This window comes from Parambassis ranga, chromosome 16 (genome assembly GCF_900634625.1).
Source record: "Parambassis ranga chromosome 16, fParRan2.1, whole genome shotgun sequence".
In the NCBI taxonomy this organism is placed as follows: Eukaryota; Metazoa; Chordata; class Actinopteri; family Ambassidae; genus Parambassis; species Parambassis ranga.
In genome coordinates this window covers 9,894,174-9,921,596 of record NC_041036.1, presented here as the reverse complement: position 1 = coordinate 9,921,596, position 27,423 = coordinate 9,894,174, and the positions used below count along the sequence as shown (strand labels likewise).

The 27,423-nt window shown below is 41.6% G+C and overlaps 3 protein-coding genes and 1 long non-coding RNA gene across 4 annotated transcripts; 3 read left to right on the top strand and 1 right to left on the bottom strand.

Annotated features, from left to right (window-relative positions):
- The first annotated feature begins 50 nt into the window (after window positions 1-50).
- On the top strand, window positions 51-12,078 carry ankrd28b (ankyrin repeat domain 28b). Its single transcript, XM_028425889.1, has 28 exons — window positions 51-285; window positions 3,424-3,507; window positions 3,971-4,049; window positions 4,396-4,466; window positions 4,556-4,756; window positions 5,426-5,513; window positions 5,662-5,804; window positions 5,980-6,192; window positions 6,480-6,558; window positions 6,685-6,799; window positions 6,976-7,058; window positions 7,214-7,277; window positions 7,397-7,465; window positions 7,542-7,682; window positions 7,850-7,961; window positions 8,066-8,092; window positions 8,180-8,254; window positions 8,339-8,540; window positions 8,622-8,709; window positions 8,783-8,900; window positions 9,026-9,245; window positions 9,507-9,594; window positions 9,686-9,769; window positions 9,863-10,008; window positions 10,118-10,200; window positions 10,325-10,407; window positions 10,518-10,609; window positions 11,082-12,078. The coding sequence occupies exons 1-28, from the start codon at window positions 259-261 to the stop codon at window positions 11,363-11,365; spliced, it is 3,159 nt and encodes a 1,052-aa protein (XP_028281690.1). The 5' UTR covers window positions 51-258; the 3' UTR covers window positions 11,366-12,078.
- On the bottom strand, window positions 7,001-22,871 carry LOC114448752 (uncharacterized). Its single transcript, XR_003671921.1, has 3 exons — window positions 22,705-22,871; window positions 18,608-18,695; window positions 7,001-7,076 (listed from the first exon to the last, which is right to left on the bottom strand). It is a non-coding gene; the product is annotated as an uncharacterized LOC114448752 (long non-coding RNA).
- hacl1 (2-hydroxyacyl-CoA lyase 1) lies at window positions 13,060-18,825 on the top strand. The gene is made up of 17 exons (XM_028425894.1): window positions 13,060-13,222; window positions 13,366-13,470; window positions 13,559-13,599; window positions 13,691-13,771; window positions 13,847-13,919; window positions 14,000-14,077; window positions 14,160-14,254; window positions 14,333-14,445; window positions 14,540-14,675; window positions 15,314-15,419; window positions 15,582-15,665; window positions 15,791-15,892; window positions 16,050-16,204; window positions 16,383-16,541; window positions 16,622-16,729; window positions 16,813-16,999; window positions 18,610-18,825. Exons 1-17 carry the CDS (start codon window positions 13,172-13,174, stop codon window positions 18,640-18,642), a joined length of 1,707 nt encoding a protein of 568 aa, XP_028281695.1. The 5' UTR covers window positions 13,060-13,171; the 3' UTR covers window positions 18,643-18,825.
- On the top strand, window positions 19,677-27,177 carry colq (collagen-like tail subunit (single strand of homotrimer) of asymmetric acetylcholinesterase). Its single transcript, XM_028425896.1, has 17 exons — window positions 19,677-19,851; window positions 20,380-20,489; window positions 20,693-20,800; window positions 21,363-21,407; window positions 21,507-21,533; window positions 22,350-22,421; window positions 23,289-23,351; window positions 23,425-23,451; window positions 23,542-23,586; window positions 23,661-23,696; window positions 23,797-23,877; window positions 24,010-24,106; window positions 24,602-24,732; window positions 24,867-24,986; window positions 25,062-25,203; window positions 25,292-25,394; window positions 25,485-27,177. The coding sequence occupies exons 1-17, from the start codon at window positions 19,758-19,760 to the stop codon at window positions 25,552-25,554; spliced, it is 1,371 nt and encodes a 456-aa protein (XP_028281697.1). The 5' UTR covers window positions 19,677-19,757; the 3' UTR covers window positions 25,555-27,177.
- The last annotated feature ends 246 nt before the right edge of the window (window positions 27,178-27,423 follow it).

Below are 27,423 nucleotides of genomic sequence, written 5' to 3'. Positions count from 1 at the left end.
TGCACGTCGAGAGCGTTCGGCCTATTGAATCGCGTCTTCTTGGGAGGTGAAATATGGTGGCGGCAATGTTATGGAGTTTCCGCTACACTCTTCTGCTTTCATGCCATCAGGTTGGGAAGCTAGCAAGAGAGCTAAGCTAGAGTCACGCTAGGCCTCCAGCAGACCAGCGGGAGAGCTACCAAGATCAAACATTGCTATTCTGAAGGAGACTTATATCCCTTTATGAATCTGCATGAGAACAGTTAAAATCCCAGAAATATGGTGGTTCTCAAAATTCGAGACCAGGTAAGTGATCAATGGGCCAAAGGCATTAAGTTTAGGCTAACGTTGGCTGGCTAAGGTTAGCTAGCTGCCCCGATTTCAACATTCGTCAACGCAATGTAATTCGAGTCTTTGAAGCTCGTCTCTGAAACGGAAGCATTTCCTTAATGTAATTCCTAAAGCTTAAAGCTAAGTTGAAGCTTAGGAAGTGAAAGCTGGAAAAAACGACGGGCGAAGTGAATTTGAGATCTTCTTAGTGGCATCACATTCACATTGAGGCACATAGTCAAACGGTTGTTGAGTTGTGCCCAGCTATTGATAGTGTGTTTATCTCCAGCAATTAGCCAGAGCCTGTTTGAAATGCTACTAGCTACTCAGTTCAGAAGTGACAAGTCCCCTTTATTGTGACAAAAGAACACCGAACACGGCTTTTACAAGTGGTGCATGATTAAATGTTAGGCACTAAATCTCAGCATTAGTGTGAGATGACAGGTTAAGCGATCTGTTGATTGTGACATTACTGTGACAACTGGACGTTTGTTACGTGTTAACATGAACTGCTGAGGGTGGTTTGTAGCTATAAGAATGGAGGACATGTAAACACTGAAGTAATGAAGCATTCATGCAACAGTTCTCTTAATTAAGCGTTTAACTAATCTCATTTAAATGCTACTATTAATTTAGAAAATAAGGATATAGGACACTGCAAGTGGGAATCTGTCAGAAGGCTTTAGCCACTTTATTGCTAGTCTTCTTTTTTTAAAGCAGGCTGATAGCAGTTGTAAATAGGATGTTTATTATCCCAGTTATTTGTGTGTGCCTCCTTGCTTTAGCTGTTAAGTGGTTAGTTTAACAGGGTATACATGCATGTAGTTTGCTGTCTAATGCTTATTAATAAATGAATACGGTGACTGGCAATGTGGAAGTATTACACATGTGTTCTTCTGTCTTGTATGAAACACTTGACACCTACTTGTGAAAACAAGAATAGACCCATGTTATCATTTAAAGGAGTTTGTTTTGCACATGCCTGCTATTTTTGTCACCTATGTAAGTGCGTGTGTCTTTTATTGTCTGTGTGCTTGAATGATCGTGTGCCTGGGCTCCTGTGAGCCGGTGGAGTTGCCAAAGAGCTGTCTCCATGGTGATGGTATTAACTAGCTTGGCCTGTATGGGGAGAGGAGGTGCACACAGTGGAGCAGCTAGAGAGGAGCATAGAAAATCTCCTGCACCATTCATGCAGGACTGAAGAACTGAAAACAAAATGCAGATCAGATCTTTTCATTGTGGAGGGAGGGGGATACAGAAATCATTCATGTAAAAGGCACAAATGCCTGCTTGTTACACTGAATTTGTCCTCAGTAATTCTAACCTTCATCGTGCCCTGCAGGCATTCATGGGCATCATAAAAGAGTGGATTGTCTTGTGTTTTTAAAAAGTGACTCTACACTGCTTGCTCTGAAGATGGCTGTAATTTGTGTCTAGTTACTGTGTCTACTCCAGATATTGATCATCAGTTTTAGTGCTGAATTACCCCACATAGCTCAAAACATTTGTACCAGACCACAGCGTATATCATCCTGACTATTTCAGTCTTAATACTACAGGAAGGAAATAATTAACCTGTACCACCATATGTGGCTGTTTACATTATATTTTACAATATACTGTTCACTGTAGAGTGAACCATGTATTAGATATAGTAACAGAAACAGTAATGCTTTCATTTTTTTTGTATTTTGGATCTTATGCTGCAGTCTCACCTTTTTTATATGTAAGACATATAGCACAAAGTAATCCATCGAGCAAAGGCCTGTGTTCTGTGTTTATTAAAATGTGTTCGGAGGAAGGAGAGAATTTGATTTGGTAATATAATCTGTTACATATTTTGCTTAAGCAGTGCTAATTGGTTAGCTGGGCAGCCTGGTGGGTTCATTCAGGGATGAAGTCTTAATGAATGCACGTTGGATCATCTGACTAAAGAAATCTGTGAACTGTGTAAACATGTGCTTAGTGTTTTTGTTGTCTCACAGATATTAGCTGTTTAGTCATTCTTTAGCTTTTTCCGTTGAATGTGTATTTACGGTAGGTGAAGAAGTCAATTCATAATAGGACCATTCTGCTTTTTTAATGCATATAATGTAGCCAGCTTGAGAATAGTGAATTTTTAAAAGATCTTTCTACCTGACACAAAGGAGAGAAATGTAATGGCACCTTCAGGAATCAGACTTTTCACTAATGATTTAGTAACTACTTTTACTATGTCTAAACTTCTCTATAGAAACATTGGTAGTGTTGGGATGAAGCCTTGTCTTACTGCAAGTGTAATGATGCAACAGCAGACTTTCACAATGATTAAAACTTTAAGATGGTTTAAGTTATATGTCCTCAAAACACAGCCAGTGTTGGCAGTCTTTGTAGAAGGTAGTTCACAATATGCACAGATATTTTGCTTACGTTGTACAGCAGAGTCCAAGTTTGGTAAAATACTCACAGCAGGGCTTTCCCTGTATATGTATTTCTGAGAAGGGTGGGGCCAACTTTACTACTCAAGAAGTCCAGCAAGTCAGAGATTGGCACAATCCACAAGAGCCAGTCTAAACAAAGTACTCTTCTCTTTTACTTCTTTTTTTTGTGCCACTTGTCATCACGTTGGATATGATCAGCTGTCAAACTCTTTTTTTCCCCTATTTTTCACAACAGTCTTTGTGGAAGATGCAGTGATAGTAGACGTTTCATGCTAAAATTTGAAGGGAAACTGAAGATGGACTGTGTGACTTTAGTTTGTACCACACAGCTGGGCTTGTAGGCTTTTTGGACTTCAGTAGTTCTCTCTTTATCATGGGATGTTTATGTTTTGGAATGCAGAACAGTGTTAGAAAGTGGCTGCTCAGCATTTATCTGTAGAGGTCTTATCAGTTGGCCACTGTCATAATACTGCTATTGAAATGTATATTTACAGTTAGCCCTTTAAAAATTATTTTAAATGAGAATATTTTGATGAAATGAACCATGTTTGTATTGCTTGATGACACGGATACTGAAGTCTCTCTAAGGTTTAAGGTTTCAAAGGTCGGTGTGGTTGTTGTTTTCTTATGTTTGATTTGTGCTGTTTGCTTTTCATGTCTGAAAAAGTATTGAAATGATCTTCTTGTTTTACAGCCTGCTTTGCTGAAAGCTATTTTCAATGTGGATCCAGATGAAGTACGCTCACTCATATTCCAAAAAGAGGATGTGAATGCACAGGTAATCCCAGCTGTCATCAAACTTTGCATCTATTTCCTCTTATTATTGTTATATTAAAAAAAGAAACATCCCACCAGCACTAAATTTTAAACCCCTAAAGTATAATTGGCCTTGAAAGGCATCATGCTGCACTTTAAGTGTATTTTACAGTTTCCCCTGCATGAGCTCCCTCTGCTTATTTTATTGCATTCCTCACTGTTACTGCTTTGGAGAGGGTGTTTGTTTCCAAATAAGACTGGTTTGTACTTGCTTTCACTAGAAGGCCTTTTCTAAATTTGTGTTTAACCTACTTTGTGCAGTGAACTAAGACGTTTAATGATTACTCAACCTTTCCAACATAATAATGCTGCAAATAGTAAACTAGTTTTGTTACCACAAAATGCCATATTTGCCTATAAATCAATGAAAGAGCACAAGATATAAGTGTTTGTTCCTTTTTATTGCTTCTGTGCACCTAATACAGGACAATGAGAAACGAACACCCCTGCATGCTGCCGCCTATCTTGGAGATGCAGAGATAATAGAGCTGCTGATCCTTTCAGGTATGTTTTAGCTCCAACATTAATGCCAGACATCTATAGCAAAGTGCTTAAAAGCAAAGAACATAAATAGTGGTTGAGCGTTACATTAACATTTCTGTCATTATGGAAGATGCCTATACTCAAGGTATTCGGGGATGAGCAATGCTAATGACACATTTGAAATGTGAAGCTGATGGAATGCTTATGTAACCAGATGGAACATCTGCATTCAATCTGGCAATATGCCTCTAGATGCATGCTTTCCAGGCTAAAAGGCTGAATTTATATTTTTATAATGTTACAGTACATACCATGGAGCTGAATTGCTTTCATAAGTCTAACAGTGACTGTGTTCTTTTAATTGTAGGTGCAAGAGTTAATGCCAAAGATAACAAGTGGCTCACTCCTCTGCACCGGGCTGTGGCCTCCTGCAGTGAGGTATGTGAATGTTCTTCGAACACCATGCACACAGTTGTACACCTCCAAAAGGTGAAGAACTCCAACCTTCATATTTTGTTTCATTGTAGGAGGCTGTCCAGGTGTTATTGAAACACTCTGCAGACGTAAATGCGCGAGACAAAAACTGGCAAACACCACTTCACATCGCTGCAGCCAATAAGGCTGTCCGCTGTGCTGAAGCCCTCGTTCCACTGCTTAGTAATGTAAACGTGTCAGATAGAGCGGGCCGGACCGCACTGCACCATGCATCATTCAGCGGTCATCTGGAGGTAAGATTTATCCCCGAGTATGGTTTGATACAGCTGTAGGAGGTATTAAGGTTTAAAGCTTTTAGTATTGATCTATCGTAATGAATAGAATGGTACAACATTAGAATTTTAGTTACTTTAAGAAGTGAAAAGGTCCCAATACAAGGTTTGATACTGCATTGGGGTGACACAGTCTACAGTGCCTGCCTAATCACGTGCCTACATGCAAATCATTTACCTGCATCCAAATTAGTTATCTTAAAAGTGGAAATGTCTTGTCTGAGTGTGTTATGCTAATCAAGGTCATCAAAGCTGTTTAGAGAACCTTTTAGTTATATAGCAGTATACCATTAAAACACACAACAAATATGGAGATGAAGACATAGTTTTCACCTCTAATTGACTTGGTTATTATCTGCATTGTAGGCTTGTTTTGTTAGGTTGTCTGTGCTGAATTACATTTATCCACCCATACTTGCTCAAAAATTTAAAAGATTAAGTGAATTATAAATTATGGTTGGTTAAACAACTGATCGGTTCTGTTATTTAAGGCATTAAACACAAAGCATACTCGGTAGTAATGCGAGTTGCCATGCTGACTGTAAAAAGACAGATTTAGATTGTAGCTTCCATTGATGTTTTTTTTTTTTTTACTTACTCTATTTTCTGTGCTACTGTGGCTGCTGCTAGATGGTGAGGCTCTTGCTGTCCAGGGGAGCAAACATCAATGCTTTTGACAAGAAGGATCGCCGTGCAATCCACTGGGCAGCCTACATGGGTACAAAAAATGTCATAATTTATTTTCTATGTAACTTTTTGTCATTTTGATTTTTTAGCTAATGAATGTCTCTTTTAAATGAACAAACAAATTATTATTAAGATGTTTTAAATGTATTAATTTTTATGTATGTAATTTTAATCTTCAGGGCACATAGAAGTGGTGAAGTTGCTGGCCTCTCATGGAGCCGAGGTGGCCTGCAAAGATAAGAAATCTTACACCCCCCTACATGCAGCAGCCTCTAGTGGAATGATCAGCGTTGTCAAATACCTCCTGGACTTGGGGGTGGATGTAAGTTCCACCCACAAGCTTATTATCATTATGCTCTAGACACTCATAGATCTTATGATTATGAGAAGCATGCAGTCATACTGACTCCATATTGTATTGTGTGCTAATATACTTATTTTAGTCATTTGTCTTGGTGAAAACAGCTGTCATGACCACTTTTCTTGTGACTGTTTAGATCAATGAGCCTAATGCGTATGGTAACACACCCCTCCATGTGGCCTGCTACAACGGGCAAGACGTGGTCGTGAACGAGCTCATAGAGTGTGGGGCTAATGTCAACCAGGTGAACGAGAAGGGCTTTGCACCTCTTCATTTCACCGCTGCATCACGTCACGGGGCGCTCTGTCTAGAGCTCCTGGTGTGCAATGGGGCTGATGTCAACATTAAGGTGAGGGGGAAAAAGGATCTATTACTGTTATTTCAACACTGGTTAAATGGAATTAGATGTGATTCGGGAAAGGTATTACTCTAACCATTTTTGGTTATGAGTGAAGAATTTACACAGTCCCACATATTTCTTGGAAAGAAATATTACACCAAAACTTGTTGACACAGTTGATAGATGTCAGCGTGTCTGTGTTTTAACAGATCCTGCTGTTGCACAATTAACTTTATAGCTGGAAGACACAATCCTGAGCTACCTTGTGATATTATTGTGTTTTTGTTTCATCTCAGAGTAAAGATGGCAAAACTCCCCTCCACATGACAGCCATCCACGGGAGGTTTTCTAGGTCGCAAGCAATCATTGAAAATGGTGAGCTCTTGGAAAACAAAAAACAACAAAACTGCTTCCCGGACATTATTTCTGAGGGTGGACTGTAAACCTAAAGTGAGTCTAGCAATGTAATGCCAACTAAGCACGTTTTCTTTCCCCCTGAAGGTGCTGAGATAGACTGTGAAGATAAAAATGGTAATACACCACTACACATTGCAGCTCGATATGGACATGAGCTCCTTATCAACACGCTCATCACCAACAGAGCTGACACATCTAAGTAAGTGAACATTTCTGTTGTAACTTCTCATAATATTTACTTTGTGGAAGTCTGCACCTGTGTTGTTGTCTGTTAATGTGTCATGTGGAAATTCTTATGTGTGTTATTATTACCCGCAGAGCTTTTTGCTATTTATATGACACATGGTAATAGGTTTGATTGCTTGCCTTTTGCAGACGAGGGATTCACGGCATGTTTCCACTTCATTTGGCGGCTCTCAGTGGCTTCTCCGACTGCTGCCGTAAGCTCCTGTCTTCAGGTGAGCAACTCTTCACTACTAGTGGGCATAAGCACAAAATATGTAATAGAGTAACTCTACTTAAATTCATGCATGACACACATAACATGCAATGTACATGGTGTAAACTATGCAGTATATGTAGGGGCTTGTTCATGCTTGTTTTCTCTGGGCAGGTTTTGATATTGATACTCCTGATGACTTTGGAAGGACCTGTTTACATGCTGCAGCTGCTGGAGGGTGAGTATAAGACAGTTGAATATTATGTTAAACATCTCTAATGGTAATGTTAGCCTGTAGTTTTAATGTCCCGGACAAAGAGAATATCATTAATTTAAACATCATCTCTCCCCCCTCAGAAACCTGGAATGTCTCAATCTTCTCCTCAACACGGGGGCAGACTTTAATAGAAAAGACAGCTTTGGCAGGTGTGTGTTTTTTACTGGTGGATTTGGATCAAGAGTCAAATTTGAAAAGGGAACCAAGCTCTGTTTGCTTTTCCAGGACCCCTTTGCACTACGCAGCTGCCAACTGTAACTACCAGTGCCTGTTTGCTCTGGTGGGCTCTGGGGCCAGCGTCAACGACCTAGATGAGCGGGGTTGCACTCCTCTCCACTACGCTGCTGCCTCTGACACAGATGGAAAGTCAGTAGTACTTAGAAAATTTACATTTCTCCTCTTAGTAAAGTAAATAGTTGCCATAGTGTGTTTGCATAGTGTGCACTTTCATGATAAGTTATGCTAAACAACAGTTCAGGCCTAGAAGCCAGCATTTTGTTCCCTAAACTACAGCTTCTTTGGTGTGGGTACAGGTGCCTGGAATATTTACTGAGAAATGATGCAAATCCAGGGATCCGGGACAATCAGGGCTACAATGCTGTGCACTACGCCTCGGCATACGGCCATCGCCTTTGTCTGGAGCTGGTGAGAAATCCTCTCCCAAGAGAAATTATCACCTCCATAATTTCCGTCTTCTTTGTTTTTTAAATGGTAATTAATGCATTTTCTTTTTTTGAATTTCCTTTCAGATTGCAAGTGAAACACCCCTAGATGTGGTGAGTTGGTTTGCAATTTTCTTTACTATGAATGTTTTGATATTTTTTTAACATTTAGGTTCTAACTTATGCTCCTGATTTGTTCAGCTAATGGAAACCTCAGGTACAGACATCTTAAATGACTCTGATGTCAGAGCCCCTGTCAGCCCCCTGCACCTTGCTGTGAGTAATGTCTGACACTTTTTTTATCAGCATCCAAATGAGTAGTACATGTCAGTAAACTCCTTGTGTGAATTCATCTTTCAGGCATACCATGGTCACCATCATGCTATGGAGGTTTTGGTTCAGTCTCTGCTGGATCTGGATGTTAGAAATAGCCAAGGGCGCACACCTCTAGACCTGGCTGCCTTTAAGGGTCATGTAGAGTGTGTGGATGTCCTCATCAACCAGGGAGCTTCCATCTTAGTCAAAGACTTCACCTTGAAGCGAACTCCAATACACGCTGCAGGTCTGAACCTCATCATTGTCATCAATGCATGAAATTTTGCATCAAAACAGTATAATGCAAATCATCTGTCCTTTCCTGCAGCTATGAATGGTCATTCAGAATGTTTGCGTTTGCTTATTGGAAATGCTGATCTTCAAAGTGCAGTAGACATTCAAGATGGCAATGGACAGTAAGTAAAAAAAATGGTATCTTCCTCTCAAGTTCAAAAATATTTGCTAACATTATTATCTGCTGTCTTCTAGAACCCCTCTGATGCTGTCAGTCCTGAGTGGACACACAGATTGTGTATATTCTCTGCTTAACAAGGGAGCCAATGTAGAAGCCAAAGACAAGTGGGGCAGGACAGCCCTGCATAGAGGAGTAAGCAGAAGTCACTGTTTTTACACAATATACGCTGTGCACTGAATACTGTGGGCACATTTAAGTTAAACTTATCTGTTTGTTTCAGGATGCAGTCTTTCATAAAATCTGATTTCTGTCCTCAGGCAGTGACTGGTCACGAGGAATGTGTGGAGGCCTTGCTTCAGCACAGCGCCAACTTCCTGGTGCGAGACTGTAAAGGGCGTACTCCAATCCACCTGGCAGCAGCATGTGGACACATTGGGGTACTGGGAGGCCTTCTGCATGCTGCCCAATCAGTGGAAACACTCCCTGTCTTAACAGACAACCAAGGCTACACCCCACTGCACTGGGCCTGCTACAATGGTACAGAGAAGAGGGTTTGAAGACCTCAATCAATATGGATGGAAATGTTCAATTGATTTTCAGCAATGTATGCTTTTAAGCATGCTGTGGATTAGATTATAATAATTGAGCACTTAGGGCAAATACAGATTTAAAAATGGCATGTACATTTATTAAAATTTTATGTTTATGCTTGTCTTTATGCACCCTAAGGTTAAGTTGTGAGAGCTATGATTATGATTGAACACCTTGTGATGAACGCTGATGCTTTCTTTCCATCAGGTCATGACTCATGCGTGGAGGTTTTGCTGGAACAAGAGGTTTTTCACAAGGCCGAAGGCAATTCTTTCAGCCCCCTCCACTGTGCTGTGTAAGATCTTCAACAACTGTGTTCTATCGATCAGTCTGCATAAGGACAGAACCTCCAACAGATTAAGAAAATGTGCTCTTTCTGTCTTTAGGATCCATGACAATGAAGGTGCTGCTGAAATGTTGATAGACACTCTAGGTCCTGTCATTGTCAATGCCAAAGACAGCAAAAACAGGTAAACTGGTGTATCAAGATGAGTGCACGTCATAAGTAGCATCATCTGAAATGAAGCCTTAAAATGAGCCTTGTTTTGATGTTATTTTTGCAGGACGCCTCTACATGCAGCAGCCTTCACTGACCATGTGGAGTGTCTTCAGCTACTGCTGAGCCACAATGCACAGGTGAACAGCGTCGATGCCGCAGGGAAGACCCCACTGATGATGGCTGCTGAGAACGGCCAGACCAATGCTGTTGGTATGAATGCTACTCTTCTACTACATTACTATCATTGCAGTATTGAATTAATAAACAGTGCCATAACAAATTGAAATGTTTTCCTTCTTTTTAATCCTCTCAATGTCAGAACTGCTGGTGAGCAGTGCAAAAGCAGATCTCACTCTACAGGATGCTGTGAAAAACACAGCACTTCATCTGGCCTGCAGTAAGGTATGTATTACCATATGGTGGCACTGTTCTATCACAGTACAGCAGCAACTAATATAATGTGCTTATGCAAATGCAGTATGCAGGCTCTGTTTGACTCTCGTGGTGTTGTACATGTTTTCTTCAGGGACATGAAACAAGTGCCTTGTTGATATTGGAGAAGATTACAGACAGAAACCTCATAAATGCTACTAATGCTGCCTTACAGACGTATGTATCAAATTTGCATCTTGTCTTTTGGCATGTTGACTGTTTGTAAAGGAGTTATGTTGTTACACATTGCCTGCAAGCACATCCAGGATTTGTCTTTTTCTTTTAAGGCCCCTACACGTGGCTGCAAGAAATGGGCTGACTGTGGTAGTGCAAGAGCTGCTTGCAAAGGGAGCCAGTGTCCTTGCAGTTGATGAAAACGGTAAAGTCACTATAGGCTTTTTGCTTTATTTCTCAGTTACAGGGCCAATTTAAAATAATGTGCATACTTTACACAGAGATTCTTATTCTGATTCAGCCAGTCAAATTGTTAAACATTTAAATCAATAAAAAACTCCACTGCACCTCCACTCCAGAAGTGGATATGTATTCACAATCCAAGAAGACATCTTTTTTTTTAACAAATGTATTATGTTATTTACCCATGGTAAAAAAGCAGCTCTACAGCAAAAGAGCAGAATTGCATGCAGAGAAATGTGCATCTGGTGTGAACAGCCAGGCTACTGCTCGCGCCAAATTTGACATATTGCAGCACATTGGCACTCAAGCCCATTGTTTGTCCTTTTCACCATGTAGTTACAGTTATTTAACAGATGCAGTACCAGTCCTAAAGGCTAAAACTGTGCAACCATTTTACTGTGTATTTTAACACCGGTGCATCATCCTTGCTTCAGGTTACACACCCGCCTTGGCTTGTGCCCCCAACAAAGATGTGGCAGACTGCCTAGCTCTCATCCTGGCCACCATGATGCCTGTGTCCCCCTGCACCCCGGCACCTACCCTTCCTTTCAGTGCCATTAACCACTACACTACCAGCCCTTCGAAGAGTGTCACCTTTGACAGCCTGCCTGTGCTACGTGGTGAGCACAGCTCTTACTGCAGCTTCAACAACATCAGCCATCACGACGGCTTCTACAAAGACGAGGAGCTCAATGACTCGGATTCAGAGACGTACTGAGGGACAAGAGGAAGCGATAAATGCATAAACACACACGCTGTGTCTTAAAAATATGGGAGGGCAGAATAAGACACAAGCCCCCACAGGAGCCTTAAGAGTCCCCCACCTCACCCCATCAGAGCACCAGAGAGCAAGTGAGGGAGGAGGTACAGCAGGCTGGCCCACACTCATCCCGACCTCATCCAGCACTAGGTGTCTTGATGATACTGGACCTCAGTAACCACCGCTTCACCATCACGGACTCCTTGAGTGCTAAAACAAAATGTACTTGTTGGCCTGCCAGCAGCCTTTTTATGGCAATAACATGCTAAGGAGGGGAGGTTGTACTTCACAGAGAGCTAAACCAACAGGGACCAAAAGACATGGATTTCATTTTAAATCAGTTTTAACTGTAAATGAGACTTTGTGGGCTCAACAGTTAGTAGAGACGGGGGGAGTTTTCTTTGGTTGATATCTGCACACTACATCTGTGAGAATGCACTTATCCTTCAAGTCTGTAAATCAAGGGGGGAAATCATTTATTTTTTGAGATCAGAGTTTTAATATACCCATGTTTATGTCTTAAACTCTTTATCCTCTAGAAAAGAAAACGATTTACTGACCTGAGTAATTTGATATGTACCAGGTTAATTATTAAGTTGATCAACCACTCTGTATATCGACCTGTCCATTGCGGTTTAGCTTTTGAGGAATAAATTATTTGTGTACTTTTGGTTCCTTTTTATGTGTTCATTTTGTGCCTTCATTAGTTACTGAGATGGGTCTAAAGGGGCAGCTGTGAAAGTACAGTGATGCGCACTAGGTAAGGTTTTAAAGATGTAAGAAGCACTGATCCAATACTGAGGTATCCAGGCTGAGCTTTTTGAGGAGAAACACTGTAAACCAATGATAGGACAGCTTTTGAATTTCCTTCTGTCTGAATGATATTTTGCTCTTATATTAGTCAATATATGTTGACAAGTTCTGCTTGCTTTAAGTTCAAGAAGAAAAAAAAGAAACCACTTGATTATTCTAAAATTCACAGTTTTTGTCTGTTGAAAATCCCTTTTAACTGGAAATCTGTACAGTACATTTGCTAGCTTCATTAGAATGGAAGACGTTTTCTTCTTTTTGCTTTTTTCTTGAAGAGGAATGAAACTAGCATGTATATAGAGATTGTGACTGTGAATTCAAAGTTCCAATGAATTCTTTCAGTACTGAGATTGCTGTATATTTTATGAGTAATAAAGAAATGAGTTATTTAATAATGAACATTTGTCTAAGTTCTGTTTAGTACATGACAGTGAGATGCCCATTCACAATGAAACTCACGTAGCAGAAGAAGCACAGATAAAGCTGTGACTAAATTGTCAATCATTACTTGTAATCAGTCATCAATAATTCTGATAATAACATTTGCCCTTCCCTGCATGCTGGATGAAAAAGGTCAATTAAATGCATAACTGCTGCTCCGAGTAGTGTGTGTTTGGTTCATTATTATTTATTTATTTGTAATTTAATAAAATCAGTGTATATGTGGTTCAAACAGTTAATGGCCTTTACAGTCTGAAATGTTAAATAATTTCAACATCAATTCTAGAAGGATCAAATGTAATCTTAAGTACTATAAAGCTACGGCAGCCTGCAGGAGGACGTGCGCGTTTTCTTGTGTGATGTCACAGACAGGAACTCTGTGATTGGCTCGGAACTCGGAAGTGAGATAAAGGGGACGGGGTTAGAAAAGCAAACGAGAGCAGCTTGAAGTAAATTTGTAGTAACGCGTTTATAACAGTTTCGCGTAACTTTTCGGCCACTTTCTATACGGTCATGGAAGAAGTGACGGGAGCTCAGCTTATCGCTGAGTCATTAAAGACTCAGGTAAGACTGCGAAGAAGCACAAATGTCTGTACAGAAATGTGTCAAAGTTCAACTTCAGCGCTGTCAGGGATCAGTAAAATCGTGCCTTTGATTCTAATGCACTATGAAACCAGTAAATGTAGCTTTGTTGTCTCTCCCTGCAGAAAGTGGAGTACATGTTTGGGATTGTCGGTGTCCCTGTCATTGAAGTGGCCATGGCTGCTCAGGCTGCAGGGATCAAATATGTGGGAATGCGCAACGAACAAGCGGTAAAATTGAAAAGTTGTTCTGATCAGACTACTGTAGGCTACACCATGTCTACAAAGGTATTACAGTGTTGTAAATTCTGCCTCGCAGGCTTGTTATGCAGCATCTGCCGTCGGATACCTTACTGGGAGGTCAGGCTTTGATTTACTGATATATTGTGCAGTGGGTGGGCTATGGTAAAGCTCACATGCTGTTGTCTCTCTTGTGTTTATCTGAATCCAGACCAGGTGCCTGCCTGGTGGTGTCTGGGCCTGGACTCATCCATGCTTTAGGAGGAATGGCCAATGCTAACATAAACTGCTGGTACACCTTCTACACAACTGCCAATCTGCACACTCAGCTATCTGGTCATAATAACACTGAATATGCTCTGTGCAGGCCTGTGGTTGTTATTGGAGGGTCCTCAGATCGAAACCAGGAAACAGCAGGAGCTTTTCAGGAGTTCCCACAGGTAGTCCTGGCTTCCATGTAGATTTTATTTCTGACAATGCTTCATAATTACATTGGTGGTGTTTTTTTATTTACCACCAGGTGGAGGCATGCCGTCTGTACAGCAAGTTTTCTGCTAGACCAAGCAGTCTGGAAGCCATCCCATCAGTGATAGAGAAGGTCTCATACTGTAACAGCCTCATCTTGCAGAGTCTATTAACACAAATGTTACTGAAATGCTATGGTATTTGGTTACTCATAGGCAGTTCGCACAAGCATGTATGGGCGACCAGGTGCTTGTTATGTGGACATTGCAGGAGACATGGTCAATGCTAAAGTGGACAGGAGTAAAGTCAGGTTTGTTGTCATTTTTACTTTGGTTTAATGCACAGCATCACTTCTATAGACATTCAGAGAAGTGTGTCTGTCCTGTAGAGAAGTGTCCTGCTGTCCACCTCCACCAGTGAGTTTGGCTGATGACGGAGCAATTACAGATGCCATCTCTGTCCTCAAAGCAGCTAAAACCCCCTTAGTCATTGTTGGCAAAGGTAACATTTGTCATGTCTTCGGGAATTTTCTCTGAATAATAAGTTGGTCTACTAGATCAATCTGTAATAATGGGAATGGCATTGTGCTCAACAGGCGCAGCCTACAGCAGAGCTGAGGCTATGCTGAAGGAGTTTGTGGAAGTGTGTGGCTTGCCATTCCTGCCCACCCCTATGGGGAAAGGAGTCCTACCAGACGATCACCCCAACTGTGTAGCGGCTGCCCGCTCAAGGTCAGCCTCACTTTCTAAACTAAGCATGCTACAGAAGTTAAAAGCTAAAGTTTTGAGTTCAGAGAGGACCCTAATGCAGACATGTAAAATACTAATTCAACAGAAAAGAAGCGTAATTAAAAATAAAAGCCAGTGAAAAATCTAAAAAGCAAAATATCAAACCATCTAAAACAAAGTACAACAGACAGAGCCAAAACTAAACTGAACCTGACCACAAAACAAGAACATGTCAACAGGTGAGCAACACAGGAACAAACACAAGCAAAAGGGAGGGTTAACAGGTAGGTAATCAACATGGAGGGAACCACAAGAAGTAAAGCGAACACACTGGAAAAACCAAACGTTCCAAATAAAACGACGAAACAGGACGAATAAACCAGAAAAATTCAAACATACCAAAATATCCAGGATTACGATGTAAAAAACCCAAGGATTTAAAAAAAAAAAACACACATTTTGTTTTCACATTTCACATGACCCCTAGCTTATCATAATCTAAAATTTCCATTGACAGCGGGGTAAATATATTCAACATGTGTATTCAGCTAAGTCATAGTCATAGCATCATTGTGTATACTTGCGTATATTTTTATATCATTGTGTTTATACCACTTCTCTGTCTTTTTTTGTTACCAAAGAGCACTCCTGCAGGCAGATGTTGTACTTCTGCTCGGAGCCAGGCTCAACTGGATTCTGCATTTTGGACTGCCGCCTAGATTTAACCCAAACGTTAAGATCCTTCAGGTGTGCCTATGATTTGATAAAAAACAACAATTTCCCCCTGCAGGATCAATAAAGTCTATGTATCTATCATCAGTCTGACAATACCTTCTATAATGCTTGTAGTCTATTTAAATGCTAATTTCATTGTTCTGCAAATGCTGCTTTGTTATTCTGTGTGTGCAGGTTGACCTCTGTGCTGAGGAGATGGGTAACAATGTGAGGCCATCTGTGGCTCTCCTGGGTGATATCAGTGCTATTGTCAGTCAGGTATATGAAGTGTAACTCTGCCCACACACTCATCTGTCTCCTTCCAGTCTTTGTTCTGACATCCTGATGTACTTTAAAGACACATTGTATTGTATACAGATTGTGTTTCATTTTTTTTCTTTCAGCTCCTGAAGTGTGTCCAAAAGGAGGGCTGGAAATATCCTTCTAATACAGAGTGGTGGAGCACTCTGAAGGAGAAGATTGCTGCTAATGCAAAAATATCAAAGGTGGGTTTTCAAGGATAATCCATCTGTCCATCTTCTGAAACTTTATCATGTAGTACAACCAACACATTTACATGAAAAATTATATTGAAATATTAGCACGCATTCTAACTTTGAATCTTGTAAATCTCTCATTTCTTTCTGTTTTTTTTGTCAATAGGCTCTTGCTCTACAGACAACTTTGCCCATGAACTACTATACAGTGTTCCATCATGTTTCCCAGCTGCTGCCACATGACTGCATCATTGTCAGTGAGGGTGCAAACACCATGGACATTGGACGCACCATGTTAAATAACTACCTACCTCGACACAGGCAAGGCTGGTATAACGTCCCTTCTTTAGTTATAAGAAGTGGCGAGAAAACAACACAGCTGTATCTGCTGCGGGGGGGTTGATAGAGATGAGGGCAAGTTGAGGAGCCTCAGCTATCAGATGCCTCATACATGTTTTACATGTTTTAAGGGTTTGCTAGTAATTGTGATGATGTGCAGGCTGGATGCAGGGACCTTTGGAACAATGGGAGTGGGCCTCGGATTTGCCATTGCTGCAGCTGCTATGGAGATGAGCAAGGCCAGAGGCCAGAGGGTTGTCTGTGTGGAAGGAGACAGTGCATTTGGATTTTCTGGCATGGAGGTTGAAACAATGTGCAGGTAAATTCTGTTGACCTATATTTACTATATAAAGTTCAACCCCCTGGTGCCCTTTAATATAACATCCTTCTTTTTTCCAGGTATAATCTACCTGTGGTTATCATTGTGGTCAATAATAATGGTATATACAGTGGAGTAGATCCAGAGACGTGGAGAGAAATGAAACAAATGGGAGATATGACCTCTATGTGAGTCAAGCAATCATAATGCAGTACATTCACTATGATGGATTGAAATGAACGGTACGAGGTGCCATTGTGTTGCCTTTCAGAGCTCCTCCTGTTTCCCTTCTACCTGAGGCCCGCTATGATGAGGTCATGACAGCATTTGGAGGTCAAGGGTTCCTGGTGAGGACAGTGGAAGAGCTGCACAGTGCTTTACAGCTTAGCCTAAGCAACTGGGATAAACCAAGTCTCCTCAATGTGCTCATTGACCCTTCCTCAGACCGAAAGCAGCAGGTAATACAACCTTTAGGAATGACTTTCTCCCTGTAGGATGTATTTCTACAACCAAATTATAGGCAGGGAATCTTGTTTAGTAGGGCTGAACATTGAAAAAATTGCGATCTCAGACGATTTTGAGATCGTCAAAGCCACGTTTTTTTGCACTGCTCCTAACAGAATCAGGTTTTGTTTTGTCAAATGCTACGGCTGAAAATGAAAAGTTTGTGCCGTCAGCAGCTCTTCCACACCTGTGTGTGTGTGCGAGAAAAATCGCAATTAAATTTATTCTTAAAATCGTTCAGCCCTATTGTTTAGCTTTAGAAACTCTTCACCTCTACTGGTTAAAGATGTAACTGAGGCCCTCTATAGATCTAACATTATAACACATCATTCTCAGTATAAGAAAAAGAGAAGAGACTAAAGAGGAGAAGAAGAAACAGAATAACAAGAAGAGCTTGCACATTTGGTGAGGGAGACTGTGGACTCCATGAGAGAGAGAGATATATTATTATTGTGCATTTGTGAGATTGTGTGGTTAGTGAGGTGTGAACAAATGTAGGCTTCTGAACTTTAAGAAAAAGACATATATTGTTACATTAAATTCACAACAAAATTAAAACTTAACACATAAGCTCTACAGCAGCATAGCAGAAGACCACTGCCCTTATATTCCTGCAAGAGCACTGCATCCCATTATGATTGATTTAGGAACCTAACAGGCACCTGCACAAAAACATCCCCCCTGTGGGTAGTGATTGGAACTACAACTCCTCTTATGCCTGAATCCAAATGACAAGATGTTTGTGCATTCTCACAGATTTTATTTTATGTAGACACAATTGTGAAATGGTTATCTGAATTCATAAAATCAGATACAATCTAGGAAGAGCAGGAGAAATATCATTGTTATATCATTGAAATATCATTGAATGTTTTGTCACATTCTGTATTTTTCCCTTCCCACAGTCTTTGCAGACCTAATGTGAGAGTAGATGTAATGATACATCTGATTATTTTATTTAACTGTTTTTTTCTTTGGTGCCCCACATACTGAGTGACAGGGACATGGACATGGACCGCAGTAAACCCAGCTATGATGCAACAGCATTTCAGTTTGATTTACACAAACGTCGACAAAGTGCTACGTGTTTACTCGACTTTTGCCACGGCCTCATAAAGTTGTGTGACTGACATGCCTTGCTGACCAGTAATCCATACACTCCAGGTGCACCGCAGAACTGTTGTATTCCACTCACAATCCCTCCACCTCACACCAACCTGACCTTTCTATTTCAGGGTTCCCATAATTAGCAAGTACAGCCCTCTGTGTTTATGTTGAATGTATCCCCGCAACCCTTTGCAGACATGGTTAAAGGGTGTATTGAGGACTGTGTCCACGGTGCTGAGCTCCATCCAGTACAGCAGACAGACTTGTCCTTGTATTTGAGTTGTCCTGCCCTTATTGTTTGTCATCTGTTATTCATATGTGTCAGGTTTAAATTTGAGTCAGATATTTGTTCTGGGCACAACTAAACTTCTGAATTTGGACATCCAATAGATTCCAATATGTATGCAGATGCATTCTAAGGGGATCTAGTGTAATAATGTTGTGTGGATATTTACAGGAGTTTCCTTGGCTCACTCGGTCCAACCTGTAGACTGGAGAGGTCCTCCTTTTTCTGGAAAAGCAGTGGTGGTTTTCTTCTGGAACCTGGAAAATATGAAGTTGCCTTTAATTTTTGTGATTGTTTCTATGAAATAATACATACTTTGTATTGATTATAGCTATTGTTGTATATAATTTACAAATGTTAACCACAATAAACTTCACTATAACGTGATGATGAATGTTATTTGTTCATGTAAAGACTGGAGGACTGAAATTCGAAAAAACAACTGTTGTCTTGATTGTTGTTTGGTCATATACATATACACACACACTAACATTTAAACTCCATACCGTGCAGTATACCTACAAAACACTCTAAAATATGTAGTCCCAATAATGGGATATATTAATAACCTCCAAATGTAACACCAAGTCTCCAAAAAAAACGAACAGAAAAGTGCTGGCATGTTGACCACACTGTTTAATGTCTTAATTAATTAGCTTCACCGGTTTTATTTTAGTTGAGCTGCACGCTTGCCCACTTGATTTCTTCAGACCTGAATGGTGCATTTCTTTTCCAAGGGTCTCTGTAATTTGTGCAAACAATAGAAACATCATTTGCTTAGAGTGCTTTTGCGAAGTGATGTGTCTACTCTCACATCCCCCAGAGAGCCTCCCTGGAAATGCAGCAGACATTTAATTAGTGGGACTAAGCGGGCAGTAAAACCAATATAGCCTGGGTTAAATAAATACCAAGCTGTGCTTGATTTAAAAACAAATCAATATCAATACAATCAGACTCAAAACAGTGATTGGGTGATCATCTTCACACAAAATCTTGTTTGAATGTTTTGCAGAAACAGTTTTTGCCTCTCTAGACGAGTGGAAACAACAAAGGCACCCCCTACAGTAGTAGAGATCTAATATTGGCACCAGAAGCAGCTGGCAGGCTGTCTCTTGTAATTTTAGCGCACACTGATGCGGAGGAAAGATTTAATGGGCATTGGTCAGCGTACCCTCTTCTGAGGGCGTAAAGGAGACTGAGCGGAGCGAGCAGAGAGGGAGGGGAGCAGACGGTGAGGAGAGAGAGAGGGAGAGGGGAAAAGGCAGCGTGTGAGGGCTGCTGTGGCTCAGAAATAAAGTCAGGCAACTACTCGGAGCAGCATGACTCTAACACTTGGACTGTATCTGCCACTCTGGTTTTGTTATGGCCTGGCTCAATCCTCTTTTCTGGACAGCTTCCTTTCATTCCCAGCAGGTAAGAATAATGTAATCCTGAGCTTGCATGTGTGTGCGTGTGTCTTTGTGGGTGTGTATACAGCAGTATTCATGCACCGGTGTTTAGAGACTACATCTGTAGAAGCATGGATTCTGAACACCTAGACTTAATGCTGTACACTTGTTTTTATTTTCTTGTTACCCATGAGGTAGACTGGAAATGCCTCTATAAATAGCGGCTCCAGTCCTTCAGTGTGAGGCACTAGCACTTCATATCTGTGTCCAGCTTGAGGAATTCTGCTGGATGGGTGTCACGATTTGATAGTTTGCACCTGTCTCCCTGTTGCTAATGCTGCTCCTGCATGCTGGAACCTCTCATTTATCCTTTTTTTAGTCGCATGTGTGGGATTTTCTGTTCCTCAGTTGCAGATGCATGTCCATGTCCATGTGTCAAAGATTTTCCTTCTCATGTGGGTGATGATGTCATGACTCACATTCAGGTGTACTGATGAAACAACCTAACCTGTCTTCTTGGAATAATGTGTGACTGCATGCATGCCTCTCACAGCTCTCAGATCCCAGGAGCAGCAAAAGAGATTCAACCCATGCTGTTTACTGAGTCCACCTCCACCCCCGCTGTTTCCTCCACCCCCTTCACTTTGGCGCCGCCACGCTCATGTGAGTCAAAGTCATGTGACTTTCTATTGTGGAATATTAGTGTTGAAATGTCCTTGGGTTTTTTCCAAACAGGCCCACTGTTATCATCTTTTGACCCTTCAATCAATTGTTGATTTCCCTTGCAGGGAGAAAGCGATTTGTTGTGAGATGATTTCAGAAAAATCTGTCCAAAAATTACTGTAATTAGGATTTTTTATTTACAGAATGAAGACAATTTCTATGATGGCGGTGAGTCTGAGTTGGGCAATGAGGACAGCGGTTCTCCCTGCGTCCGAGGTCCGCCTGGTCCTGCTGGTCCCCCTGGACCTCAGGTAGGAAGCTAAAGTTAAAAATTAGTATTTCAGCAACATATTCCTTCTGTCTCTTTCCCAACTTGATAGTTCCTGCAGAGCAGGAGATGGGGATTTCTCTGGCCCATGCAACACAGCAGCCCATTAACGGTCTACATTTAGCTGTGACACAAATAGCCTTTTTCCACTGGCTGCCAGTGTGCCACACATCATTCTCAGAAACTGTCCAAAGAGCTGTCTGCTTGGAAAGGCGTACTGTGTCGTGTAAATTCCAGGGATTACCAACACACGCCTGTGTCCATGTGTTTGTGTTATGTAGTGATGAAAGATATAAAGATGTTTTGGTTAGATAGTAACACAAACCTCTTCCTCCACTGGTTATAAGTAAAGGGGATTTAGGCTGTAACAGCTCCAGCTAGACCACAGCAGATTCTCTCAATACAAACCCACAGGGCACTTTTTTTAAATCAATAGAGGACACTCAGCCTTTAGCTAATTGAAACTGCAGCTCTCAGTAGCAGACATGGTGGCATGTCATAGACGGTAAAACTAATTTACATGACAAGTGTTTTATGTTTATTAGGGTCCACCTGGATTACCAGGCATAGGGGGGCCTAAGGGAGAAAAGGTAAGCAGTTGACCTGTTGCACATGACTGAAGACAATTGCTTTCTGGAAGTGCATTAAATGACTGCTATGCTTGTCCTTCCTCCACATCCTGTTGTCAGGGAGAAATTGGACGGCCTGGGCAAAAGGTGAGAGTCTCCATTAATCAGTCCATTTTCTTCACTAAGTGGATTTACTCAAAAATGAGATACAATGCCTACTCGCTAGCTGCATGTCTGGGAGCTGCCAGCCCTTTATTATGTACATCAAGAAATTGCAAGCAAGTACAACCTTGACAGGAGACAGAACACATGCATTGACAGGATGCAAGGGGCTGCTGAGACAGGCTGTATTTCATGACCTGAGGGACTTGACAAGCTGCTGCTCTCCTCTCACTCATCACAGAAGGGGAGCATATTGCCTCCTTATCGACATCCAACATCAGGCTTCCCCCTGTCTATTACTGTGAAAGGAGGACACACACAGCTATATTGAAAGCCCAGGACACAGTTTTTGATGAGCACAGATAGAGGGAGTAACTTCCTAAATAATCAGCCGCTGTGGTGGAGCAGTAAAAAGCAGCCCTGTGGGAGGGCTTCACCAGCCGGTGGCCTGACTGAGCAGCTTTGTAGCACTGCAGTGCAATTTAGCTTAGTGCTTCAGCCAGGTCATTAATCATTTTATTCCCCACCAGTACAGACTCCTGTTCTATATACAGCCCATCATTTAATTAAAGAGCAAAGTGACAGGGCTCGTTAAAGCTATTCTCCCCCTGCATGTGCAGCGCTGTCTGATAAATACTGTAGCAAGCAGGCTGTCAGTCAACACAGCAAATACTGCACTTAGGTCTGCAAAGCAAACAGACATAATAGGGCACTTATTTCATAGACTGCCTCTTCAGTTGCAGCAGCTATTATTGCTCTTTTATCAGCTGAATCTGTGTTAAATTTGTTGTCACCTGTTAGGGTCGCACAGGGCCTCCTGGACTTCCTGGGAAGCAGGGACCAGCTGGATGGCCGGGACCAAGTGGGGCCAAAGTGAGTAAGTCAGACCTTATAATGTTGATCATATATGATCATATAAAGCAACACTATGGAGCATTTGGAGGAATTGCTCGCGGGTTCCCCCTACAGTCTAATAAACGCTATTGTCTGCTACAACTGTGGTCAAATGTTTCTACACTCCACATCATTTGTTGATTAGCAGCCAACGACACCGACAAACTCCTTCGAAGCTACAGCTGTGTGCTCAAACATGTCATCGGAACTAACGTCCATAAACTAGCATGTTAGCTTTCAGCTAGCAATCAACTTTACTTACTGGTCCGACAGTAACAGCGCCAGGTCCCCATCAGTCGTAGTAGCTCTCGACAGCGTGTGAAAGCTGGGCAGATATTAAACCTTCTTCTAGCTCCCGTGTTCTTTTCTTCGTCGCTTCAGACAACTTTACTTTCTCTGTCAAGTGAATGTTTGTGTTCGCGCGCTATGTGGACTCCAAGAGACACCGTACCTATAGGATGTACGCATGCTCAGTGGTCTGTCGTTCAGTTGTGTCTCTCGCCGCAACAGCTTCATCGTATGCCGTAAAGTAGCAAAGTTTTGTAGTCCTTTACAGGTACAGGTTTCTGTTTGCTGGTGCCAGTGCAGACGCTGTCCCGTGTCATTCAATCTGTTTTGAGTTGATGTACCATCAGTGTGATTTTGGAAATACAGTTTGGAGGCTGAAAAACTCCATAGTGTTGCTTTAAATGAGACCAGCAAGTGCTACAATAAAGTAAAAGATACAAGTATATGATACTTGTTAGAAAATAAAGTCCACAGTCCTGATTTCTTACTTGGGCTGAAGTCATTTAAAAAAAAATTTAAAAATGAAGCAGATCGACATCTGTGTGATTCTTTCCTCAGGGTGAGAAAGGTGACCCGGGGCTGATGGGTTTGCCTGGAGCCAGAGGACCAATTGGGCCAAGGGTATGATCCACAATCCAGCACAGATCTGGAAACATGGTTTTAGTGTAATCTAATTTTAAATCTTTAATTCCAGGGTTTACCGGGGTATAAAGGAGAAAAGGTATGTGTCATTTAGTCTCATTCAGTAGATAACATTTCTTGATTAACACAGAAATGCTTTGAGTATGACACATTTAATCCGCTCTGTCAGGGGTCTCGAGGTGACCGTGGTGAGAATGGAATGAAAGGAGACAAGGTGGGTAGACTGGATCAGCAGAACTGAACTACACATACACTGCAGGAAATCTGACTGATTTATGTCCTCCACAGGGGGCAATGGGTTTCCCAGGAATGCTTGGACAGAAAGTAAGTACCAGAAACCTTTTGGTGTGTTAAAATGTTTTAACATTACACTCTTTGCAAATTTACATTTTAATACTGATTTAATGTGATTATTGTTATTCAGGGTGAAATGGGTCCAAAAGGAGAACCTGGAATCTCAGGAAACAGAGGACCCACAGGCCGCCCAGGAAAGAGAGGCAAGCAGGTGTGGAGTTTCTGTTTATACTCCCATTTGTGCTACTAGATTGTTGCTGTCTTCATATTAATTATATATTCCCATACAATATTTGTGCTCACAATGTGTCAAATGTGTCCCCTTGTTTTGTTTTGGTCTCAGGGGATGAAAGGAGATCCAGGAAGTTTAGGTCCTGTCGGACCTGCTGGCCCTCCGGGAGCTCCAGGTCACCCCGGTCCGCCTGGTTCTCCTGCCACAGGTGAAATCTTAAAGGATTTAAACGCTGACATATCAGGGCATGAATTTAATTTGTGTCTGTTCCGTGAGAGTGTGTGAACGGTTGTGCTAACAGTGAGGGGGGCAGCAAATCCTGGTGTCAGCAAAAGGAAGCGCACTTTAGACCAGTGTAACTAGAGGTAACACAAGTCCTCTTATTTAGCAGCTGAGAAATCTAACCTCCTGAGGTGAAACAGGATGCTCCAGTCATGACATCATGGAGCTAAAATGGTTTGACAGATGGCAAGGCTCCCTTTAGTTTTACAAATATTATGTCACCACATAATTAAAGTGACATTTGTTATCTTGATCATGTGTCTGTTTAAGTTAAGCTGAGTGTGTGTGCTTCTTGATAGACGAATCAGAGATTTAACAGCATGTACTTATATCAGCTACTGTAGCCAGCACTGTTAGCCTGCACTAATCCTGCAGCCTCTGCTTGTTTTTTCATGGAGTTGTTCTCTCTCTGTATGTACAGGACTCTACATGGTTGGTACGAAGGGTGCACGTGGTCCACCGGGGCCTCCTGGAAAGTGTAGCTGCAGCTCCCTTGGTAGTTCTCCTTTTGATGATTATGCCTCCACAGGACACTATCCTAAAGTACCAGTGGTAAGGAGGGAAGGGTCTTGTTGGATTTAAATGCATGCATTACAGAATCATATGAAACTTTTTGCATTTTACTCTTTTACTTTATAATACACTATAAACTGGATATCACAAACAGAATTTTGCCTTTCTTTCAGATCTTTGTGGTGAGCAATGAAGAAGAGCTGGAGCGCCTTCAAACTGATAATGCTCTTGCATTCCGGAAAGATCAGAGATCTCTCTATTTCAAAGACATTGACGGCTGGCTGCCAATCCAGGTATCACTGATGCTGATGATAATTTTTTTTAAACTTGATTTTCCTATTTGTTCATGATTTTAAACTCTCCGACAGACTTTTCCATTCCAGCTGACTCCCTACCAGTCCATGGAAAACGCACCTGATGACGAAGGTTACTGCGGTGATGGGATAGTGCAGATCTCCAGTGGGGAGGAGTGTGATGACAGGAACAGAGTCGTGACTGACGGCTGCGTCAGTAAGTCATGTGTCTGTGTTGGTTGCTTGTACTTTGCTGTGCACATATAACATGACCCCACCACTTCTGTCGTCTTCTCTTACCACAGAGTGTAAACATGCTTACTGTGGAGATGGATACCGCTATGAAGGGGCCGAGGAGTGTGATGGTAAAGACTTTGGATACCAGACGTGTAATTCATATCTTCCAGGGTGAGCGCTGTGTGTTTGTAGACAAAACATTTGCTGCATAAAAAGATAAGAGGTGTAAAACTAACTTGATGCTTCTCCTGTGACCCGCAGGTCATACGGTCACCTCAAGTGCACGCCATACTGTGTCATTGACTCCACAAATTGCAAGTACTTCACCTGAGGAGGAGTCCAGATTGTGCAGCAGGATCCTATTTGTGCTGTCTGCTCGACACATAAGAGGAATGTTTTCATGCAAAAAAAGAACAATAATGCTCCAAGCAAGAGACTCTGCAGGAAGAGGCAGCCGATGATTCAATGACGAAAAAAGAACAACACCTATAAATACATACATATATATCTATATATATACATCTGCATTACCGCTGAGATGCCACATACAGCTCCTGGAGTTATAGAGTTGGTCAGCAAAGCTGTGAATCCACACACAGAAAATGCACAGGACAACTGTGCTCTGTCTTAACATGCAAGATCTGGACTGTGCCTGACTGGAACCGGAACCAGCCTCTGAACACAACGGCCATGTGTGTGTGTGTGTGTGTGAGACAGCCATGCAGAGACTTTAAAGAAGTGCCAGAGAGACGCAATGTGTGGCAGTATTAAATCTTGACCCAGTTACTGTTGAGAAAGAGTCAGTAGGACATCCAAAGCCATGGCCGCAGGTATGCTACTGCAGCGTGAATGACAGGATTGCACAGCGTTTGCATGAGGCTGGGAAGACCATGACAGCAGCTGTCACTATCCAAGCATGTAACCTATCACTTATTACTGTCACAAAACGTTCGTACTGTATACTCTCAATGTCAAAGATTTCTGATGGAGATAGAGATGGTTATAGTGCACTATATACTGTACATATACAGAGTTATGCTCTTGTAATATCTAAGTGAGACTGTTAAACCAGGAGGCCATCTTGGAGTCTACCTGGTTCATTAGCTCGTACTTGACAGGGACATTCAGTCTGGACAAGGTTTCATAAAACCTCTCAGGAACTCACATACACCGTAGCTACACAGCACCTTTCTTTCATACTCATCCTCCACTACTCTCTCTGTGAATGAAATGGCAGTGACTGTACACCTACTGAGGCACACAGGTAACTCAGACTGAAGCTTTGACAATGTGCAGAGTGAAGCTCCTTCCCTGTGCTCCAGTGAGAGAGAGAAAAACACACACTGTACATGAAGGCTTGAAACTGTTATTGTTCTTAATTTTCTCACTGCACAGGAAAGGCTGGACTGGTCTGTAGCTGCTAGGAGGAACTCAAATTCCAGTCTGTTCTATGGTCATTACTGTATTTACTCTGATACCTCTTTATCCAGTCTTTCTGTCTTACACTATGTATACAGCAACAGAGAAACTCAACCGTAAACTTAACAGTGTAGATGTAGAAAAACTACTATTGCTGTAAAACTACTGTGCTGACATCAGCTGACATTTTTCATAAGCTACTGTATGAGTCGCAGTGCCAAGGGAGATCTGTTCTCAGCCATTCTTAGATGTAGTCAGGTATTCTATGAAAGCAATCAAAAGATGAAGACTGTTATAATGTTGTGCTTGCATGCTTGTAAAAAATCTGGGTGTGAAAATGCGTCCAGATGTTGTTTTGTAACTCGCCATTGCATTCATCAGTGTAGCAGGTGTCTTAAGAAATGTCAGTCTTTGCCCAGAGTGTAGCCATGTATTGTGTAGTGATGAACTGTGCAATGCACAAAAGCTAGAATACCTGTTTGGAAACTATGTTGAATGTTGTGTCTGTGCTGCCGTGCCCTATCCTATACTGTGTATGCACAACAATGCTAAAAAGGTGCATGTGTTAACGTACTGTAAGGCTTCATGAAGCGTAGTATGCACTGCGACGGTTCATTTTGTTTCATTATTATCATGATTTTTACAGTAGTTGTGAATAATTTTAAAAGAAATAAAACAGGAATTTAAATCATTCTCTGACTTAACGGTAACTTGGGTTAGAGGTTTGTCAGCAGCTGTCCTGTCTGTCAGCAAGTGATGGGAAGCTGTGCAAAAACAGCCA

Bases quoted from the DNA above. Each gene is read 5' to 3' on its own strand.
- colq (XM_028425896.1), top strand. From the start codon at position 19,758: ATGACTCTAACACTTGGACTGTATCTGCCACTCTGGTTTTGTTATGGC. The intron at 23,352-23,424 runs GTATGATCCACA...CTTTAATTCCAG, and splicing joins GAGGACCAATTGGGCCAAGG to GGTTTACCGGGGTATAAAGG. The intron at 23,587-23,660 runs GTGGGTAGACTG...TGTCCTCCACAG, and splicing joins ATGGAATGAAAGGAGACAAG to GGGGCAATGGGTTTCCCAGG.
- hacl1 (XM_028425894.1), top strand. From the start codon at position 13,172: ATGGAAGAAGTGACGGGAGCTCAGCTTATCGCTGAGTCATTAAAGACT. The intron at 13,920-13,999 runs GTAGTCCTGGCT...ATTTACCACCAG, and splicing joins CTTTTCAGGAGTTCCCACAG to GTGGAGGCATGCCGTCTGTA. The intron at 14,446-14,539 runs GTAACATTTGTC...TGTGCTCAACAG, and splicing joins CTTAGTCATTGTTGGCAAAG to GCGCAGCCTACAGCAGAGCT.
- ankrd28b (XM_028425889.1), top strand. From the start codon at position 259: ATGGTGGTTCTCAAAATTCGAGACCAG. The intron at 5,805-5,979 runs GTAAGTTCCACC...GTGACTGTTTAG, and splicing joins TCCTGGACTTGGGGGTGGAT to ATCAATGAGCCTAATGCGTA. The intron at 7,278-7,396 runs GTGAGTATAAGA...CTCCCCCCTCAG, and splicing joins CATGCTGCAGCTGCTGGAGG to AAACCTGGAATGTCTCAATC.